Source organism: Ornithorhynchus anatinus, chromosome 2 (assembly GCF_004115215.2).
Source record: "Ornithorhynchus anatinus isolate Pmale09 chromosome 2, mOrnAna1.pri.v4, whole genome shotgun sequence".
NCBI lineage: Eukaryota > Metazoa > Chordata > Mammalia > Monotremata > Ornithorhynchidae > Ornithorhynchus > Ornithorhynchus anatinus.
In genome coordinates this window covers 12,963,767-12,986,851 of record NC_041729.1, presented here as the reverse complement: position 1 = coordinate 12,986,851, position 23,085 = coordinate 12,963,767, and the positions used below count along the sequence as shown (strand labels likewise).

Here is a 23,085-nt window from a genome sequence, read left to right as displayed (position 1 = left end):
CAGAATGATCAGGTTTTGTCTGAATTCCCCTCCCCGCCCCTCCAATTTTTTATTCTCATAGCATTCATACCATTTATGCCAGAGGAGAATCATGGCTCTGTGAAAATAATGAGAATGATCAGAAATGTACTCTCCAAACTGTCAGTAAGTATAAAGTGAATCCTGCAAATGGGGGATTTTCACAGTGACTAAAGTAATTATACCATTTGGGGTATTATAGTATATGGGTTTCACATTTCCAAATCCAAAAACTGTAGTAAATGCTCAAATATTTGGAAATGTCATATTCACATTGCTCAGACTATTTGGGGGGAGGTTCTAAAGCCAGGTGAGCATGATGTGGTCACTTCAGGCCAATCCTATTTCAATTACTGCAATGCTACCTGTTTTTTTTCCTTCTCCACCAATGTAGGCAATGGATTTGGAAGTCCCTGTGTTAGCAAGGAATATTCCTGGAAATGCTGCTGTCATCCAACACGAAGTTACAGGATTATTGTTTTCAGATCCCCAGGTAATAAGTATATCCCTACTCCAAATTCACCTCAAATGTACAAATCATATTTCTCTTTGACTGAAAAAAAATTCCCTCAACTTGGTTTTTCCTAAATGGTTCTTCTTATTTTATTGTATGCTTCCAAACACTTCCTGCAATAGTCTGCACCCAGTAGGTACTCAATAAGTCCCCTTATCTAATTAAAGCCATGAGGTTAGGAAAGGAAATTCCTAATTTGATTATTTTTCTCTTTCCTGTCAGTGGACCTAGTCTATTAATCATTAAATGAAGTAATATGCCTGTTCTTCGGTTTTTGTTTCTCTCTCCTCCCACTCTCTCTTCCTCTCTCCCTCAAACATCTCTCGTGTCCCAGATCTTAAATTGGTATTCCAGATTCGTTTTCTGTTTGTTTTTTAATCAGCTTTAGTAGAGTTTTTGCTTACTCAATCCTGTTGCAAGGGCCCTCATATACAAGAAATACAGAATGAAAATTGATATTTAACAATCAGGGGTTATAGCCATTTCACTTAGCTAGTTCGGATGCTCTCAGTGAAATATTGTCATTTTTTACCCCATAAAATTAGCATGTCTGCATCTTACCAAATATGGTAAATTGTATGCAGGCGATCATCTTTCTAAGCCAGCCAACAGAACCCATCCCGGCAAAGCTGTCACCTCATTTCCCCCATTTTATTTGAGGTTCCCATCCCATTTCACTCTCACAAAGAGAAGCCATAAAGCAGGTTGTATGGGACCCGGGAATTAAGATTAATTCCCCTGATTTGCTGGGAGTTTTCTGGGAATGACCTTATCAGAATCGGTGGTCATTGTTAGAGGTTTGAGGCTCGCAAGTTTCTGGGATGGTGTTGAGGTGTGCGTCTGAGGTCTTGCCTTGTCAAGAGTTCAAAGCAGATTCTGGTTTCTAAAGGATAATGTGACTTTTGCAAAGCAGATCAAGCATCAACTTGAGTATCTCACTGATGCCCTTTTTGCATTTTTAACATACTTTTGAAAAAGGCCGTGCTAGACGGTGGGTGTCTAACAACACCTTTTTTGTGCAGTAGACAAGAATCTACTTTGTCTCTTGCAAGGTCGCATCTGTTACTTTAAAAGCAAATAAGCCTTTTAATGAAGTCAGTGGCTAAGGATGTATTAAAACTAAAATAAGAAACTCAGGTAATGAATAAAGAAATATACTTGCTTTTTGCTCCTCAAGCCTTCAAAATGTGTTTAGATTGCTTTAAACCAGTGAGGAAGTGGAAATTCTGGGAGATTTACCTTTATGATTAGTTTTATTCCCATTGAAAACTTTTTGAAATTTTTTTTATGGTATTTAAGTACTTACAGTGTGCCAGGCACTGAAGTAAACAATGGGGTGGATTCAGGTAAATCTGACTGGGCCCAGTTCCTGTCCTACGGGGGGCTCACAGTCTTAATCCCCATTTTACAGATGTAGTTTCTGAGATACAGAGAAGTGAAGTGACTTGCCGCACGTCACACAGCAGACAAGTGCCGGAGGCAGGATTAGAACCCAGGTCCTTCCGACTCCCAGGCTTATGCTCTAGGCTGTGCTGTTTTTCTGTTTCAGATGATACATTTTGTTATTCCATCAGTTATGGTAGTTCTGCTCCTATCATCTAATTTATTCAAGAAGCCAAATTTATAAAGTATTAAATATCAGTTATATAACGGAATGCGTTCTTTTTGATTTGCCACATGTCCCCGTGTATTATTTACATCTCCATCCTGCGGTATAATGATGAGAGCAGAAGAAAGCTAGAAAGTGCTCTTCTTTAGTTCGTGAGCCTTTTTAATCAGATAAGGAATGAACTTCTTCCTCTGGAGAATATAGGCAGTGTTGGGTGAATAATTAAATCTTTTTGATAACTAGATATTTTCAACTTTCCCTTACCCAAGCTGGATGAATCCAGGCAAATCTTTGGTGTGTGTTCAGCTGGAGCTGTTTTCCCTTTGCTAGAGAATTCTTCTCTCAACATACAGGAGAGAGCTTCCTGACAGAGAGTCCATTCCATGAGAATTGAGGAGGGCTTTGAACTTGAGGAGAAATGTGGTCTGGAGGATTTGGAGGTGTGGAAGTTCCAGGCTGGGGAAACAGCTTGAGCGAGGAGGGAAAGGAGATAGGAAGGTCAAAAGGTTAGCTGGGGAGAAGGAGAATGAGCCAGAGAGGAACTCAGAGGGCCATTAAGTAAGATGGGAGAAAGTGGTGGCAAACCACGAAGCTGATCAGGAATTTTTGCTTCATGAGGAGGGAAATGGGAAGCCAATGGAAGTTGTTAAGGACTGGTAAAGTAGGAACCAACTGATGCTTCAAAGAGATGAGCAGAGCAGCAGTGTATGGTATAGATTTGAGAGAAGAGAAACTAGAGGTGAGGAGGCCATTGAGGGGGTTGAAACAGCAGTCTAATGGATATGGCATGAACTTGACCGGGATCGAAGTTTTTCGATTGGCGAGGAAAGGGTAGGGAAGAACCAGCGTATTTAGCGGGATATTACTTTTGAGGGCTGAAAGACGTTAAGGAGTCGAAGATGATATTAAATCTCTGGGGTTCTGACACAGGGGAGATGTTGGATTTACCAGGGGAGTTGGGAAAGTTAGGTTTGTGGTGGGCAGGGAATGTGTCTACCAACTCTGTTCTGTTCTACTTTCCCACTTAGCTCAGTGCTCTGCACACAGTAAGCACTCAATAACCCTAATTGGTTGAAAGTTATGAGGAAAGAGGAGTGGTTCAGTTTTAGATAGGCTGGCTTTGAGGTTCCACATGAGGCTGCCTTGGAGAAAGGAGGAAGTGCAGGGTTGTGGGTCGGTTGAGGGATCAGGGATGGAGAAGCAGCATGGCCCGGTGGAAAGGTTACGGGAGCATGAGAGGGAGTCCGAAGAGCGCTTAGAACAGTGCTCTAACATAGTAAGCGCTTAACAAATACCAACATTATCGTTATCCAGATTCCAGTCCTAGCTCTGCCAGAGACCTACTGGGCTTCACTTTCCTCATCGGTAAAGTGGAGCTAAAACGTCTCTTCTCCCTCCCTCTTAAACTGTAATCCTGGGTTGGGACCACAGCTGTGTCCACTCTCCATGTCATGTGTCTTCTTCCCTGCCAGTTAGCGCCTCCGAAGCACAAAGTAAATACCAGAATTATTCTTTTTGCCAGATAGATTTGGGAATGCGCATAGAGATAAGACTGTTTAGACTGTGAGCCCATTATTGGGCAGGGAGTGTCTCTATCTGTTGCCCAATTGTACACTCAAAGCACTTAGTACAGTGCTCTGCACATCGTAAGCGCTCACTAATACTATTGAATGAATAAGAGCTGAAGCCCGGTGAGCAAATGTAACGCTCTGAGATTGAGGGTGGAGTAAGAAGATTAGAGGACCCAGATCAGAGTTTTAGGGGATGAGAGGCGGAGTAGGAGCCAATGAATGATACCATGAAGCAGCATGACTTAGTGGAGAGACCGTGGGCCTGAGAGTCAGAAGGATCTAGGTTCTAATCCTGACTCTGCCAAGTGTTTGCTCTATGACCTTGGGTAAGTCACTTAACTTCTCTGTTCCTCAGTTTCCTCAACTGTAAAATGGGGTTACCTGTTCTCCCTCCTGCTTAGACTGTGATCCCCATGTGGGACAGGGACTGTGTCTGACCCAACTAACTTGTACCTTCCAGTGCTTAGAACATATAATTTGACACATAGTAAGCACTTAACATATACCGTTAAAAAACGAAAAGGCCAGAGTGGTAGGAGAACGACCGGGATTGTACCACTGGTGGTATTTCAAGGAGGATAGAGTGGCTAAAGTGTCAAAGGTAGCGGAGAGTCCGGGAGAGCCTTCTCCGTCATTCCTCAGGCCCACTGATCTGCTCCCTCTAGCAGGACTGTGGAGGGACATTTGATAGCGCATATTTCAAGAGACACAAAAGTGGGGATATGAATCAGGAAGTGACCAGGACAAGAACAGTTCAAGGTAAAGCAGTTATGAATTGACATTGTTCTATGGAGAAGATTGGGACTAAATGGACGAGGTGAGGTACATTCTTTCCCCAAAGCAACCCGGAGCCAATTTGGAGTCCTTTGTAAAAGTGAGAGATAAGCATTTGAGTATTAAAATAACAGTGGAAAGAAACTCAGAAAAATTAAGGGTTTGGGTAAGCACAGATTAGGCTTTTCCTCTCTGATTCCTGAGTTTCTTGGCTGCATTTCTCTCATCAGTGGAAAATTTTACACTAAGCTGAGTTTTGCTCACCTGTATAACACTGATTTTATTTTTTTATCGTATTAATAATAATAATAATAATTGGGTTATTTGTTAAGCACTTACTGTGTGCCAGGCACTGTACTAAGCGATGGGTGGACACAAGCAAATCAGGTTAGACACAATTCCTGTCCCACATGGGGCTTACAGTATTAATCTCCCATTTTACAGATGAAGTAACTGAGGCACAGAGAAGTCAAGTGACTTGCCCAAAGTAACACAGCAGACAGAGGGCGAAGCCAGGATTAGAATCCAGTTCCCTCCGACTCCCAGGCCCATGCTCTATCCGCTAGGCCACACTGCTTTTCCTAACCAGAGACAATCCTAGTCCTTCTCTTAGATCAGTAATACATGGGTTTTAGAGAAAGATTTAATCATATCAAAAATAAAATTCACTTGACAGCCCTTAAAGAGAGAATATGTCTCTGGCAAAATTAGACTTTTCAACAGTAGCTTTACTTTGTCCATTTGGAATTTCTTCAGCTCCAGATTCCAATTAATTTTGGTTATTAATAGTCATTTCTTCTTGTAGTCTATTTCAGATTTGAGCATAGTTAAAATTGTAATGTTAGGAGAGCTCAAAGTACCACCAAGTTTCAATTTTAAACCCAAATGGAAATCTCACAAGCACTCAAAGAGACTCTATCTGCCTTAGTAGCTTGAATGACTCAGAGTTATTGCTATTATCTTTTTCACTCTCTTTCCGATCTCTCTACCCAGTCTAAAACCATACAGATAATTTCCTTTAGAAATTAGATCGAGAGATTGTTCTCCCCCTTTTATTCACTGCTCTCTAGTGGAACGGTATTTTCTGGATGATGGGCAGAGAATCCTTCTTCAAGGCCACTCTCGTTCCTCTATTTTTTTAATGGTATCTATTAAGTGCTTACTACCTGTCAGGCACTGTACTAAACAGTGAGGTAGATAATACCGTACTCAGCACTGTACTCGTCCGCTCAACTGTATATATCTTCATCACCCTATTTATTTTGTTTATTTTGTTTAATGAGATGTACATCACCCTGATTCTATTTATTTGCCCTTGTTTTTATGAGACGTTCTTCCCCTTGACGCTGTTCATTGCCATCGTTCATGTCCGCCCGTCTCCCCCGATTAGACCGTGCGCCCGTCAAAGGGCAGGGACTGTCTCTATCTGTTGCCGACTTGTACATTCCAAGCGCCTAGTACAGTGCTCTGCACATAGTAAGCGCTCAATAAATACTATTGAATGAATGAATGAATAATGACGACATTTGTTAAGCGCTTCCTATATGCGAAGCACTGTTCTAAGCGCTGGGGTAGATGCAAGATAATCAGGTTGGACATGGCCCCTGTCCCACACGGGGCTCCCAGTCTTAATCCCCATTTTACAGATGAGGTACCTGAAGCATAGAGAAGTTAAGTGATCCGCCCAAGGTCACACAGCAGACAAGTGGCAGAGCCGGGATCAGAACCCGGGATCTTCCAACTCCCAGGCCGGTGCCCTGTCCACGAGATCGCACGGCTTCTCTCTCTGGGTCTGAGTGGCCCGATTCCTTCGGCTTAGGAATTCAAGCCAGTTACTAGTGGAGGGATCCCGACGGAGCGTGTGTTGTGAGCTTGAATCCTCCAGCACCCGGGATCGGGCTTTGTGCTGGGATGTGGGGGAGGAATGGGGGTCTGGTTCAAGGTAAGGGTTGTTGTGTGGCTGAAGCCACAAGATGGGGCTCACTCCTTGGAAAAAGCAACGGCCTGGGAGGAGACAAATTGGGTTCTGTGTCCCTGCCAAGATTTCATTAGGGAGTTATAATGCAACCACTGTTCCCAGCAACAGCAGTTCTTTTTTTTGTGTGTGTGTGTCACTCCCTGCAGAGCAATGAAAATTCTCTTTCCCCTGCCCGTATCTGATGTCTCCTTAAAATATGGGGAAGAGGTGAAAGTTCTTTTCCTGTCATCATTTTCTCTCCTTAGTGAACTCAATCCCCACTTCGATTTGGGGGGGGGGGGAAGCGAACCCCTCTTTCTCCTTTGACTTGGCCAACTAGTCTCTAAAGCCTCCCAGTCTGTATTTTCGCTCCAGATGCCGGCTCTCCATCCGACCATTGGCTAGGGGTCAGCTCAGGTCATTCCACAGTATGCAGGCTCCGGTTTTAGTTTGGGGACCCTTGGCCTTAGGCACGGAGACTGGACCCACCTCAGAGGGAATGCAGTCACTTAGCAGGTCCTTTCTAGAAGAGATTATTGTTTAACTCGTAAAGAAACATTATTCCTTTGGCTGGATAACACACTTGAACACAAAACGCAGCTGCCATTTTGTTTCAGAGCGGTACAGTGGTGTTGGTCCAATACAGAGAATGTGTGTCACATTTCCTGTGACACATCTCCCCCCCACCTTCTGCTCTTCCCCCTTCCCCTCCCCTCAGCACTGTGCTCATTTGTATATATTATTTATCACCCTATTTATTTTGTTAATAAGGTGTATATCTCCTTGATTCTATTTATCTTGATGATGTTGTCTTGTTTTTGTTTTGTTTCGTTCTGTTTGGCTTTGCTGTCTCCCCCATTTAGACTGTCATTGGGCAGGGATTGTCTCTATCTGTTGCCAAATTGTACACTCCAAGTGCTTAGTACAGTGCTGTGCACATAGTAAGCGCTCAAGAAATACTATTGAATGAATGAATGGACGGGAGAAGAGAGCAGCGGTTGAATGACTTGCTATTTGAGATTCTCGGTCTACTAGTCGTCGTACGATATATACCAAAGATACAATCCCTGCTGGGTAGGAGCTTACAGCGTCACTAGACAAGAGTCAGCCTGCTCCATGAATGTCCGGTCCGTGAAATTTAAATCTAAAAAGAAGATAGGGGAACGTGGAGTTTCTGAACTCAGAGCAAGGGACGAGGATGTGGTATCTTTGACCGCGTGTCCCTGGGAGGAGGGGGAAGGTTGACGGGCTGGAGCTGGTGAGGTAACGGTAACGTTTACTGTTACTTACTCCCCCTGCACCTTAGCTCTCTTGTATAACCGACTGTGGCTAACCACAGACGTAGGGAAAGAAGGAAAGCCAGAAGCATATCTCCGGGATGCCCCGCCAAAAGACTGAGAGGCACCGTGGCCTAGGGGAAAGAGCACAGGCCTGGGAGTCAAGATCTAGGTTCTGATCCCACTTCTGCCCCTTGTCTGCTGTGTGACCTTGAGCAAGTCACTTAACTCCTGTGGGCCTCAGTTTTCTCATCTGTAAAATGGGGGTTCAATCCCTGTCCACTCTCCTACTTATCATGCGAGCCCCATGTGAATCCTGATGATCTTGTCTGTACTCAGAAGCTGCGTGGCTCAGTGGAAAGAGCCCCGGGCTTGGGAGTCAGAGGTCATGGGTTCTAATCCCGGCTCCGCCGCTTGTCAGCTGTGTGACTTTGGGCAAGTCACTTAGCTTCTCTGGACCTCGGCTACCTCATCTGTAAAATGGGGATTAAGACTGTGAGCCCCACGTGGGACAACCTGATCACCTTGTATCCCCCCCAGCGCTTAGGACAGTACTTTGCACATAGTAAGCACTTAACAAATACCACTATTATTATTATTGTTATTATTACTCCAGTGCTTAGTACGTGCTTGCCACAAAGTAAGTGCTTAACAAATGCAAAATAATAATAACAAATATTATTAATAAGACTGGGACTGCTTTTAGCACGCTTAACACCCTTGAGCTAAGCAAGAGGGTTCACCAAGGCAGATTTGGACCTACACTGGAGTTTTCTTCAGGAAAATGTGTTGCCCTTGCCCACATGAAATGAGAGGGAGGAGTGAGGGAAGGAGAACAGAGAGAGAGAGAGGCAGACAAAACACGCATGCGCATGTGCTTTTGGACCCTGATCAATCGTATTTGAGCACTTACAGTGTGCAAAACACTGTACTAAGAGCTTAGGAGAATACACTATAAAAATAAGCAGACATTCCCTGCCCGATCATTTATCTAAATTGCCTCCCTAGCCCTTAGGATCCCATTCGTAGTAGCTGAGATGTAAATTAACCATTCATTTTTGACCTGGAACCAAACCCTCTTGGTCCCCTTTTTCCCCACACCTTCCATTTCCTGTGCAGACTGAGACCTTGTAACTTGTTACTTGACATTTACTTGTCCAAAGAAAGGATGGGCCCAGCAAGACACAGCTGTTAATCTAGAAGAGCAAACAATCCCCATTGACCTTGATAGCAGCCGGGTTGTTTACTGTTTAAAAGGTAATGTTTTATTTCGGCCATTACTTGGATTTGCAAGTTTATGGAATGTGTGACACTGAGTTAATGTGACCTCAAGGGAAAATGGATGGCTAAGAAGTGAAGTAGCAGCCGTCTTGCTCCAGGCCATAAACAGGGAAGACAAAAAAAAAAAAAATGCCAGAAGAGAAGAGCAAGCTGCAGTTGAAGTTGTAACGTATCTGGCTTTCCCCACCCTCGTTTTGCATTTATTGTACAGTGAGACCGGCCTCTGTGTAGGAGGTAGAGTTGTGCCAGCGGGGTTGGTGTAAATGGCAGGAAAATAAATGCCATCCCCCAGTGCTCTACAAAAATGCATGTATGTTGCCTGCAGCCGCCGTCCTCTGCGGAGACAGGGAGGTGTTGCTGTCCTTAATTGTTCATTTAATTGTCTAACTAGAGTTTGTCTTCCCTTAGGTGGCACTCTGCCATTTAGCTTCATGTTTATTTTTTAACTCCCAGAGGCAAATTTGAAGTGATGAAATTGCAGATTGACTTTCCTATTTTTAAAGTGCACGTGCTGTTTTCATTCTATCCATCTCCTTGATGACTCTGCAGAGGCCGCTCACGTAGACATTGGAGGGAGGTGCTTTCTTTTGGATGACCCCACTCCCTGGCTATGACCCCACTCCCTGGCTTCTGAGGCCTCCTCGCCTAGACTCGGTTGCCAAAGCAGACTTCAGCAGCAAGGGTTTAAAAGCAGCTCATAAGTTAACTCTTCCCAAAGTGGGAAGCTGAAAAAGCATGAGGTTCCCCCAAAATTAAGATGCTATAACTTCCTGCACCTCACACCTGGCAGTATCATCATGCCAGCTTCAAGAATATATATTTTTTTTTTACAGACTCCTTTAGTGTGTTCAAGCGGTAGGCGATAGGGAGAAGGATGGTAAAAACCTAAAATGGCAGCGAAAATCAGAGCCAAGGACATGAAAATGGCAGGAGCCTGAGAGAGGCTGTGCTTCAGATCATACACTTTTGTTCGAGGTGCCTTGATTTTTATCAAATTTGGTCCAGGTTTCACACTTAACATCTTCAGGATGAACAGAGGACCATCTAAATGCATTAAACTTAGATGAAACTTCAACCAGAAGGGCTCAATAAAGAGCAACCCTCATGCGGCATTCCCGGAAAATATGAAGCCTCTGAATATGTTTATGACCGGGAAAAGCAATGTAGCCCCATTATGGACAGAGATATAGCCGTCCTTTGGGTGACACCACTGCCAAGTATAGCGGAAAGAGATGCGGCACTACAGATGATTTATAGTGTCCTACCTTCTGTCTCAGAGGTCACAGCCATCTCGATACCATACCTAACTTCGGATGGCAGAAGCACAGATCACGAGGTCCTTAGAAACAGTCGGCCAGCATAACGGCAGTGCTTCGTTGCGAGAACAGGTGAAGAGTAGAACAGTGCTTAAGCACGTAATGAAACAATTATTACTATTATAAAAGCGGGGGAATCGTCAACTGCTGAGGGTTGACCGCAGAGGGGAGGATTGCCAAGAAAAAGAAAGGAAGAAGCTTTAAAGGTATAAGGAAGCGTAAGTTCAGGTGATATCCCTGAATGAGTGGCAACTGGGAGCCGACAGCCTGACATACAGCATTCGGGCCTGAAGCGACTCTTCCAAAATGTCATTGATTATTTGATTGAGAATGGTTCATCCCTCTTTCAATAGGAACTCGGTTGGTTACACTTCTTTCCCAGGCTAATGCTCTTTTGTGAATTCTCCCAGGGGCTGCAATTCCTCCATCTACCCCTCCATTTCCCTCTTGAACCTCTTTGGCTCTGCCTATTACGACAATTCTGTGAGTTATTTGTATCTTAACTGCATCAGTGGAAGCTATTTCCCTACGGAAATGGCAAGGGAGGAGTGCTGGTTTTGGGCAGTCGGTGCAGCAAGAAATGTTAGGAACGGCCCTTTTTAAACCCGTGGTCAAACATACCGGTTGGCCCGTTGCTCGAGCCAACCGAAACTGCAGGAGCGGTCGGGGCACTTCCGCCACAGGAGCGTGACTGCTTTTTGCTCTGTAGCTCCTGACACACTTGGATGACAAACTCATATGTCTCCTTTATTTCATGAACGTACATTCATCAGCCTTGTTAGACATAAGCAATTCGCTTCAGATGCTCCATTAGCCAGGTGACATATGCCGGTTGCACACCGGGATCAAAGTGTCGGGTACCAGCCTTCAAATCCCCCCGCCATCACGGATCCACCCATCACAACCACAATCACAAATGACCGAAAATTGCCGGACTATCACTTTTATCCTCATCGTCGAAAGCAGCCCGGCCTAGTGGACAGAGGATGGGCCTGGGAGTCACAGGACCTAAGTTCTAATCCTGGCTCCTCCAGTTGGGCAAGTCACTTAACTTCTCTGGGCCTCAGTTGCCTCATCTGTAAAATGGGGATTTGCCACCCCGTTCTCCCTCCTGCTTAGACCGTGGGACAGAGACTGTAGCCGACGTGATTATCTTATATCTACCTCAGTGCTTAAATACTGTTAGTATTAATTAGTTTTCCATGTTTTGAGCGACTGTAGCATTTTAGAGGCAGTCTTTAAAATTTAAGATGTGATTGATGGAGGCTGGACAGAAGTTTCCAACTCTCTCAAAAAAAATGCTATGATTTCCTGAGTTTTGTTGTGTTTGTTGTGTTGTTTTTTTAACCTTGAAAGTTGCAATGTTAGCTCAAGTTTTGTTTCCATTTCAGATTCAAATGCATGAGATAGGAGAGGTGATGATTTTGACCCTCACTTTTCATTTCCGAATTACTCCTGCCAGTATGCTAATCATTTGATTTCTTTCTAGCAGTTTGAGAGGGTAAGTGAGGGAACATCTAAGTTTTCCTTGAAAGATCATTCAATTTGATGAGTCTTACCACTGAATTCAGTACCTGCCTCTGCAGATATGTAATAATGATAATAACGATAGTGTTTGTTAAGCGCTTACTATGTGCCACGCACTGTTCTAAGCACTGCGGTAGATATAGGGTAATCAGGTTGTCCCACGGGGGGGCTCACAGTCTTAATCCCCATTTTACAGATGAGGTAACTGAGACACAGAGAAGTGAAGTTCCTTGCCCAAAGTCACACTGCTGATAGGTGGCAGAGTCAGAATTAGAACCCACAACCACCGCCTCCCAAACCCGTGCTCTTGCCACTAAACCACGCCGCTGCTCCCTGTATATCTATAAATTTGAGTCTCTATATATGTGGATATATCCACCAATTAATAGCATCTTTGATGAGATATATATGGAAATCTAGAGCTCAAGGATGTTGCAACTGACATCAAGAGCCTCTGTATACTCTAAACATTTGATATTCACCCCATCCCTAGCCCCACAAACTCAGGCACACACCCTTATTACCCTACCATTTCCCTTATATGTTATTTATTTTAACGCTTATCTCCTCTTCTAGACTGTAAGCTCCTTCGGGGCAGGGATCATGTACACCAACTCCAGTGGACAGAACTCTCCCAAGTGCCTGTCACAGTGCTCTCCACACAGTAAACACACATATACCATTGACGTTTGGCACATGGATACGACTGAAAAGACCGAGGGAAGGGTATTGGTGATTGCCTGCTGGTCTTTTTCTCTGAGCAGCAGCCGTCCGCTGTTGGTTTTTGTCCCCCTAAAACTAAGCTTCCTGATTCCTACGGGGCTGCTGTGAGGTCGCCCCAAACTTCTTTGAGGATAACTACTTGCTTACAGTACAGTTGACTTCACTTTTCATTGCCAAAACAGAAACAAATAAAAGAACAGTCAGACTTTTTAAACCAGCATGACCTAGTGGAAAGAACAAGGGCCCGGGAGCCGGAGGTCCTGGGTTCTAACCCCGGCTCTGCCACTTGTCTTCTTTGGGTCCTTAGGGAATCACTTAACTTCTGTGCCTCAGTTACCTCACCTATAAAATAGAGATTAAATCCTATTCCCTCCTATTTAGACTGTGAACCCCATGTGGAACAGAGTTAGATCTAACCTGATTCTCTTCTGTCTGCCCCAGTACTTAGTACAGTGTTTGGCACATAATAACAAATACCATTTAAATAAACAACGGTAAAGGATGGATTTCAAATACCATCATTATTATGCGGTTTTACGGCTCTAATCTGTCTTGGGCAAAGGAATAGTTATTTATAAAATAAATGGCAATGAATTTAGAGTTATTTCTGATTGCTTCCCTTCTTTTCTTTCTGACTTTTCCTTAGGGGTTTGTGCAGCTGGCCAAAAGGCTGGTGAATGACCCTGCATTAGAGAAAAAAATGGTGGCCAAAGGAAGGGAGTACGTGAGGACACATCACTCGTGGAAATTGGAACGACAGGCCTATCAGAACCTCGTGCGGAAACTTCAGTGAATCATTGACTATAAGGAAAATGTGCATGGGCTTCATCGTATGTCACTTTCTATTAACTCTACCCAAAAGAGGGATGCGGTACAAGACACGGTTCCAGTCGGTTGTGTCCATGTCAGTAAAATCAAACAGATTTCATTTTGGTCTAGTGCTCAGCCGTCGTGTGCTCATCCAAACCCCATGTGGCAATGAATTCATCCACGTATCCAATCGTGCTGACCCGGAATATCCTAGATTTTGGGCACCGCAAATATAGAGAGCGGCCCGTAAACTAACCAAGGGGATTGGCTAATTTTAGGAGGGTGAAAACAGAAAATATGCCTGTTGGTGTTGGTAAAAAAAAAAAAAAATACATTCTCGGCTAGATGTCAGCCCGACTACCAATGCGTAAAAAAGATCACCCCCTTACCTCCTGACTGATTAGTGACCCAGTGGCATTAGAGGGCCAGGGGAAGAGAACTTACCCCAACAGAGTATTTTAGTCAGGAAGATCATGTTCCATTATCTATTTTTATCCTAGCATCAAAATTCAAGACTCCTGTTTCAATAGAAAGTAATTGGGTTTGATGACAGCTTGGAGCATTAACCTTTTTCACAAACACATTATTATGGCACCCCCTTCTGCGACCCATCCCCAATCCCTACCGGCTAACGGGTAAGCCTCACGTCCTCCACCTCAAACTCTTAAATTCCCATTCTCCTGCACCCCAGATCCACAGCCCTCCCTGTGACCTGTCTCCGTAGCGCTCTAAAATAGTTCGTTAACGCCCGTGGCTCCGTTGGTCCGGGAGAGGTGCTGGCTGTCAGCGGGGAAAGAGGGCAGTGGCGGAAGCTAAATCTCAGCCACCACTGCACAGAGTTAAGATGCTGCTCTCGTTGCTGCCCTATGAGCCCCGTCTCCTGCACCTGCCTAAACTGTGGGGATGAGACCCGGTGGAAGAGGAGCTGCGGAGAGGATGGCCACTGCCCATCCCCGTCCCTCTTCCAATCTCCGTGGTTTGATGGCCCGGCAAGTGGGGGCTAAACTAGAGAGAAAGGCACTTTTCAAGCAGAGGCAAGCGTGCTTGGGAAAACCCCCATTCCTCCTACGTCCTGCTTTCAACGGTTTTGCAAGTTTAGGTACTCCGCAGATTTTACTCAATAATTTTCATGGCTCGCACCCTCCAGCCATCAGACTCCACTAAGCTGGGGTAGCCTCCCTCCACTGCCCTGACCCCCCTCCCCGCTGCCCTCCACTAAGGCGGTACTTGGGAGCTGACTGTCCAACTGGCTCGTTTCACTGAACATCTCACGGAGAGTCGGGAGAAAGTCACACTTTTGGATTTTGTGAGGTCATCTTCCAAGTACTTTGCAGCAGTGTTGTTATGGGCAGATAAAACGCTTTTTTATCTAGTAACATGGACGACCCAAAAGCACATTTAAGGAAGCGCTTTGACAAGATGGGCTCATCCAGGGGTGCCGACACTCTGGAGGATCAGGGCCGTTTTAAGATGTAGATGAGAAAAATCTGGGACCCTCCGGGTTTCCAGCATTCTCTATTTTTAAAATTCTTGGATGTTAGTTTCTTCTTAAAATATACCTCAGTGCAACCTTTTTAGTTGCAGAAGAGGGAGAAACAAGTTTACATGGATTTTTCTTAAAGGTTCAGCGTCCCGCCGTCTGACTCTCAGGAGTTTTTATCGAATAAGTTATCGCGTCCACATTCCAGAGAGGTGATTATGAAAGAGTAGGTAGGACTAACGAAGGCCCTGACTTCAGAAATCGAGGGAATGCTATTTCAGTGGTCCCTTGTGATCTGCGCGCCGGGGCTTACCAGCCAGCTCGTCATGCAATCATGGTAGCGTTAAAGGATGTAGAGAATCAAGGTCACATTGATCTGCAATTTATCCGATTCTGATTTTAGCGACACTGATTTAATAGGGGACTACTGTATCTAAGAATAAGAAGTCTACTGTCAAACATTGCTGCTAAGTTTCAAATGCTGATTGTTTGGAGAGTTGATTCTCTTTTCTCACTGAATTGTACTGTAGATGGCTGGTCTCCATTGTACCTTCGCATCACTAATTTATGTCTATTTAATTCGTGTGTATGTTTAGACTCTCTTGAGAAATTGGGAGTCTTTTAAAAAAAAAAATAAAGAATTTCACCATCAGTTGCTCAGAAAAAAGGCTTGTTTCTTCACTGTGAATTTTTCCCGCCGAGTGATATGACTTGATGTCACTGGTGCTGACCCTAGTTAAATTTCCTGCAAATCAGCATTCATTCATTCGCTCGTAATTATTGAGTGCTTACTGTGTGCAGAACACTGTACTAAGCGTTTGGAAAGTACAATTCAGCAATAAATTCGGCAAAAAACTAACAATAAATTGGGCACAAAACTAGGAAAGATTTTTGCTTATGAAGTTTATACTTGGGCCAATACTGATTATGCAAAATACAATTTTATATATTGTAGATATTTATCTATATAAAATGAATTTCACCTTGCATTAAACTATGTAGTATAGTTTCACTAAGTGAAGTTTCTGTTTAAATATTCCATTTATAGCTTTCAATAGACTAATATACACGCTAGGCTAAACAGATCTTTAACTCTTGATCTGATTGCAATATTTCCAGATTAAACGGGGATACGTAAGTCAAGTAACTGGAAAAAAAAATTTCTTTCACCTCACCACCTCTGAAATCACATCCTCGAACGACAACCTCCTAACCTGCCTTCTTTCCCACACACACCCTCCCCACAAAACAGTCCTCTCCCCTCAGACACCTCTGTTCTCAACTCCCTCCACTTATCCCAGGCCATCTTACCCCACCTGGACTCCCTATCCATCCTTCCTGCTTGATGCACACATCCTGACCCTCAACTCCCTCAAAATCAACTCCCTTGTCCCCTGTTTCTCTATTGATCTCTCCCCATCAACCTGAGTCACCTTTATTGTACTCTTCCTACACTCATGCTGTGGAATGCTTTTATTACTATTGTGTTAAATAATGCTTTCTATGTGCAAAGCACAGTTCTAAGATCTGGGGTTGATAGAGGTTAAGCAGGTTGGATATTGTCCGTGTCCCATAAAGGGCTCAGTCTCCGGGATAAGAACAGTTGTTGGTGATGATCCAAGCACGAGGCCTACTTAAGCCATTAAATTTGCCCTCTCTGGTAAATCCGTGCCCTCTTCCCCGCTCAGAAGTGTTACTTCTTTTCCAACCTGACTGTCCATTGCCCTCACTGACACTTCCGAAATACCTTTAACTCCCTCCTTTAAACCCCAGTGCCCCCACACCCCATGTCTCTCATCCCTGAAGACCTTGATAACTACTTTGCTCACAAAAATTTATACCGTCAAGCATGGACTCCTCAAATCCCCACTCTCACCTCCCAGATTCCTCTTACTCATTTATCCACTCTCCCATCCTCCCTGGCCATCTCTCAGGAGAAAATATTCCTCCTGCTTTCAAGAATCTACCCCCTCCACCTATGACTCCAACTCCACGCATTCTGCCTTATAAAAACCTCTCGTGCCTCCTCTTCATCCTCCCCTGACCACCATCTTCAATTACTCATGCCCTGATGGTTCTTCAAAGATGCCCACATCTCTCCAATCCTAAGAAAAACCTTCTGACCCTACTGTACCATGCAGCTAGTACCCCAATCCCCCTCCTTCCATTTCTGCCAAACTCAAATGGGTTGTAAGAGAAGCAGCGTGGCTTAGTGGAAAGAGCCCGGGCTTGGGAGTCAGAGGTCATGGGTTCTACTCCCAGCTCCCCCACTTAGCTGTGTGACTTTGGGCAAGTCACTTAACTTCTCTGGGCCTCAGTTACCTCATCTGTAAAATGGGGATTATGACTGTGAGCCCCACAAGGGACACCCTGATTACCTTGTATCTACCCCAGCGCTTAGAACAGTGCTTAGCACATAGCAAGCGCTTAACAAATACCACCATTATTATTATCCACTTCCTCTCCTCCAGCTATGTCTCAACCCTCTATAAGCAAGCTTTCTCCAACTTCACTCAACTGAAAGCATTCTCTTCAAAGTCAATGACTAACTTTGTAAATCTAATCTTCCACGACCTCTCAGCTGCCCTTGACACTGGTTCACTCCCTTCTCCCTGAAGTCTACCTAACCCTGATTTTTCTGACAGTCCATTCTTGACTCTCCTATCTTTCTGGCCAACCGATCAATGGTATTGAGCTCTTACTGTGTGCAAAGCCCTGTACTAAGTGCTAGGGAAGGTACAGCAGAGTTGGTAGACACGATTCCTGCCCACAAGGAGTTTTCAGTCTCCATCTCTGCAGTCTCATTTCTTCCTGCCTCTAGGTCACCTCTACTTTGATGTCCTGCTAGCACTTCAAGCTTAACATATCCAAAGCTGAAGTTCTTATCTTCCCTCCAATTTCCCCTCATCCATCTAGCTTTCCCATCACAGTTGACGATGAAGACTACCCTCCTCCCCATGTCTCTGCCTCGTAAACTTCGTAATATCTTTGATTCCTTCAGTGCCCCCGTTCGAGTCTGTTGAAAATCCTGTCGGTTCTTATTCCGTATCAATTTTACAGGGTCCACCCTTTCAAACCTTCCACCACTCTCATCCAGGCACTTGTCATATCCCAACTTGACTACCGTTTCCAGTCTCATCCCTCGCCGATCCGTGGCCCCGCCGCAAATGCCATTTCCATTCCACCTAAGCACTCAGGCACTAGCTCCTCTGACCCAGAGCACCCATGCTCATGGTCTTTATACTCCCACAGTCCCCTACCTGTAACTTATTTTAGTAATGTCTCCCCTGCTAGACTGCAAATTTCTCGAGGGCAGGGACCCCATCTACTAAATCCGTTGTACTCTCCCAAACGTTGAGTGCAGTGCTCAGTTCCCAGTAGGTAGATACTCGATGCTCGTGATCGTCAGAGCCACTGGGTTGCCTAGTAATCCTTACCGTGTCTTAAGGCCAGAAATCCCAACTCTGCCCTCCATGGACTGAAGCTGGGTGGAAGGAAGAATGCATCCCCTCTGCACGTTGCACGTACCCTAAGTCCTGCAGGTAGAACATGGCACTGTTGGGAAATCAGCCAGGGTGGGATGAGGGGTTTTGCTTTGGGCAATATTGCCCCCCAGCAAAGGTATCTCTGCAAGATCTCCTAAAGGCCGCGTAGAGAGATCTTTGGGAATAGTGGACCAGGACCACCCACCATCAGCAGCTAGCCAGGAGGAAATTTTCCAATCGCAGTGGCCGTATGTTTGCCTCCTGCATAAGGGAGACTGTTTCCTATTCCACAGCTCCCAGTAAAACCAGGGCAGCAGAATCAGCCTCCATGATAAGAGGCCAAGCTTACCACTTTGTTTTCGCAGTGTCCTTCAAACGAGATTACTTTGGTGAGTTGAGGAAGGTGCTTCAATAAGACTCTAGACTCCTTCAGTTCAAATGAGGCATAAGTTAGCTCTCTGAAAATATGGTAATGACCCCTTTAAAAAAAGATAAAACAAAGAGGGCCTCATTATGAATACGGACTTGGGTGTCCATCTGTCGGTGTATCTAATGAACCCAGTGGAAAGGGAGGGCTTTTGCATACAGCTACCTGGTTGGTGTGAAAAACAAGTCATTTTACACACAGGGAAGACCTGCATTCCAACTTGGTTTTGCATTTTTCTGTTTATCCATTCACTGAATTCCCTCCCCAGCGCAATCCCAGGAATAATAAATAGTAATATTAGCATTTTAGATATGCACGTGCATGCGTGCCTGTGTGTTCTGCCTTTTCTGCAATGAAATTGACACACTAAGCCACTATCATCTTTCTTAATTGCAGAAATTGGTGGTGAGTAGCTAGATTGACCTAGTTTTAGAGGTAGGCAGGAAAGACCCTTGGAAAATACATTCCTCCAGTCTTCCGCTTTTCATTTCCACTGAGAACTTCCCTGGGAAGTTGGTGGAGGATCTGGAAATATATTGCATGCCCCCACCTTCCTCCCAGGCTCTCTCCCCATACCTTACCAAACTACCCTTCCTTCTGGTCCTAAGCCATGAAAATAGGCAAGGAGAACAATATTACGCGCATTTATGAGGTGCTTTTCATTCCAAATTCTTTGCACATTTACTATTGTGCTTTCAGTTCTTTTCTTACAAAAAAAATATGTTTATTTCAACGGTTTTTAAACTTTTTAAAATCTGATTTTTTTTTTAATGCAATCTCCTCTGCCTTTCTTCTTTGTCAAAGACAAATGCCTTTCTCCCAAAAGACACTGAATGGTTTACAATGCTGAATGCATTTTCTCAAGATTTTAATTTAGCTTTTAAGTGCCCTCACTCACCCTGCCCGCCCCAGGGTCCTCTACCGCAATAGAAGCTCTCATCCGTTGCGGTTTTCCACTCAGTTCCTCAAGATTTGATTCTCCCGAATCAAAGGCACAGACCCAAAGAATATGTGGTTTCTACCTGATTTTTCCAGAACATTTCATCGAGTAAGTGACTCATAACATGGAAAAACACTGTCAAATTGAACTTTTATTAATGGTTCTATTTTAGACAGCTTTGGTAATAACGGGGACTTTATGAACAGTACAAAAGCAATATGCACATTATTGGATGCTCTTGACAAAGCATATAGGAAACATCGAAAGTATAATTTTTCCGCACGTGGATTATTTCGGAATCGGGATTGAGTGAATTGGTTGAGCTGAAATAGAACGTGCAGTCAACTGGAAAACAGGCCTTTAATATTTTATGCCAGCTGTCTCATCGCTGCTGACAACTCTCGTATCTCATGTGGGCTGGCTCCCTGAGCCCTGGCAAAAGCTGTAAGGCTTGTCTGGGTGGATTCTTCATCTCCTAGAGGGGCTCCAACTATCCTTCTTCCCAGGGCACCTATTCTAGATGGAGTGCCATAAAGGCAACGGAGGGAACCATTATAACATAGATGTGCTCATGGGAGGGCCTTAACCATATCTATCACTGCAGTCGGGTTGATAAAGCAAGTCCGTCTATTCCAACAACCTCACACTTGAAAGTAATGCCCCTTCAAATGCCTCTTCTGGCAAGGCTCAAACTAATCCTCTTCAGTCACACAGCTTTCTTTAGAAAAATCTTTCAAAAAACAAATACAAAACAAAATCAGCTGTATCTTCTCAGCAACTCAGGTCTCAGAGAGAGCCGTAAGGATAACCAGCCTGTTGTTTAAATTATTTTAACTTTTAACTGCCTTCCACGTTGTCTAGCTGCACTTTTTTTTCTTCCTTTTCCATCTGGAAATGACACCTGATAAGTATGCTCTTAAACCAGGTCAGGTAATTCCAGTGTTAGGAAAGGAAAAAAAAAAAAGGAAACAAGAGGAATGGGTATAAGACAACCTGTTCGATGACCTATATTAGTGGCAACCCAACAGGTTCAGAATGACTTGAGAAGACAGCTTTCCTCTCCAGGGAGCCACTGATCGATTATCTGACAAACATCTCTCCACACCACTTCGTCCCTTGAGCAGAACCCTCCCACAAAATAACCGGCCATTTAAACAAACCATAGTTTGACTACGCTGTCAGGAAAGCTTCTGGTTTCCTAACATGAAAACCAGTTTCACTGTGACCTGTTTAAATCAGCCAAGGTGCTTTTCTCTAAGCTGAATCCAAAGAGAATTATTTTACTCCTGGCAGGAATGTGAAATCTAGTAGTCAGTTGTAGTATTAAGTGTTAGCAAGGGAAATCTTCCCACCTCCATGAAACACAAGTATCTATTTAATAGCGGTACCTTTATTCAGTCATCAGCTAATTATATTGAGTGCTTATTCTATGCAAAGAGTACAGTACATGCTCCTTGTCTTCAAGGAGTTTACAGTCTAGCAGGGGCCAGACATTAAAATAAGTTACAGGTAGTGGGAAGCAACAAAGTTTAAATATGAGTATGTAAGTGCTATAAGGAGGGGATGGGTGAGGACAAGTGCTTAGGTGAGGACAAAGTGCTGAAGTGACAGAAGGGCGGGGAACTAGGGTAGAGAGATGAGTTGTGAATGGGTTTAAAAATACACAAAACAAGCTCAGAGCTTGTTGGTTAATGTAGCTCAAATATACTTCAGGAAGATGTAGGCTATTAATGACAACTATTAATGATCAGTATTAATGGCAAGTTATGATAGGCCAGTTCTAGTTCAATATTTCAGAATATGCTTCTCTTCCATTGTAAAGAACATTGATATTCTCCACTGATTTGTTTGGTATAGGAAATCCTGGCCAACTTTTAACAAAGAGTTAAAATTTTATCTTTTCAAATATATCGTGGCCAGATAACCCCAGAGATAACCATTTAGGCAGAAGTGAGAGGTTTCAGATCTGTGGGTTAGCAACCTCATTTTTCCTTTTCCACCCTCTCAATTAACAATTACAGTAATAATACTAATTTTGCAATTGGTTATGTTCTTACTATATTTCAAGCACTGTTCTAAGTTATGGGGTAGATACAAGTTAATTAGGTCAAACACAGTCCTTGCCCCACATAGGAGCTCACAGTTTAACTAGGAGGGAGAGCAGGCATCGAATCCCCATTTTATAGATCAGGAAACTGAGGCATAGAGAAGTTCAGTGACTTGCCCAAGGTGACACAGCCAGCAATTGGCAGAGCCTGGATTAGAACCCAGGTCCTCTGACTCCCAGGCCTGTGCTCTTTCCAAGAGGCCATCCTGCATATTTCTCAAATCCCCTAGAACCTGGCACTCTTCTGGGCCCTGTAATGAGCTGAACAAATAGTAGGCATTAGAGAGCAGATTTGATCAGGCAGTGGTCCCAAGTTTGGTGGCTTGATAGGGTTATTTGCCCCTGAGAATCGGAGTCTCATCTAAAGTGACATCTGCAAATAAATTTGAGCTTGGAAACATTTTGGCGGATTGGCTCTGAGCTAACATGAAGTATTTTTCAGAGGTTAGTGAGTTTTTGGTTTATGAGCCTTAATTCTGCTGTCATGCAGGAAGCAGTCAGAGAAGCAGTGTGGTCTAGTGGAAAGAACAACCGGCCTGGGAGTCAGAGGACTTGGGTTCTAATCCCAGCTCCACTACTTGTCCGCTGTGTGGTCTTTGGCAAGTCACTTAACTTATCCTTGCCTCAGTTTCCTCACCTGTAAATGGGGGATTAAATCCTACTCCCTCCTTTCTAGACTGAAAGCCCCATTTAGGACAGTTCTTCCTCCATTTGTTCTTCCCCTTGACGCTGTTTATTGCCATTGTTCTTGTCTGTCCGTCTCCCCCGATTAGACCGTAAGCCCGTCAAACGGCAGGGACTGTCTCTATCTGTTGCCGACTTGTTCATCCCAAGCGCTTAGTACAGTGCTCTGCACATAGTAAGCGCTCAATAAATACTATTGAATGAATGAATGAATGAAAGGACAGTGACAGTCCAGTCTGATAACCTTGTATGTACCCCAGAGGTTAAAACAGTATTTGACACAATAGAAAGCACACAACCAAATTATTATTATTTTTACTAAAATTACAATGGAGCGGGAAAATGAGTTTAGGCATATGAATAGAAGACCCTCAGTATTAAAAGTTGGAAGATTCATCCATGTCACTGTAATCTTAAGGGTTTAAACAGAGTTCTATCGGTTTCCAAGCCAAGCTAGCGCTTAAAGAGTCAATACGGAAGATTTAGCTTCCTAACATTGGAAGTTAGTTGCTTTACTGGGTGGTTGTCAGTTTTTCGGGCATGTCAAGTGATTCTATGAGTCCAACATGTTAAATCCTGACAGTT

At 44.0% G+C, this 23,085-nt stretch overlaps 1 protein-coding gene across 1 annotated transcript in view; it reads left to right on the top strand.

Annotated features, from left to right (window-relative positions):
* GLT1D1 (glycosyltransferase 1 domain containing 1) overlaps positions 1-15,525 on the top strand; it is an 87,984-nt gene extending 72,459 nt beyond the window's left edge. The window contains exons 11-12 of the mRNA XM_029058200.2: positions 413-511; positions 13,214-15,525. Of these exons, the coding sequence (XP_028914033.1) occupies positions 413-511; positions 13,214-13,360 (246 nt within the window). The 3' untranslated portion in view covers positions 13,361-15,525. The remainder of the gene's footprint in view (positions 1-412; positions 512-13,213) is intronic.
* The last annotated feature ends 7,560 nt before the right edge of the window (positions 15,526-23,085 follow it).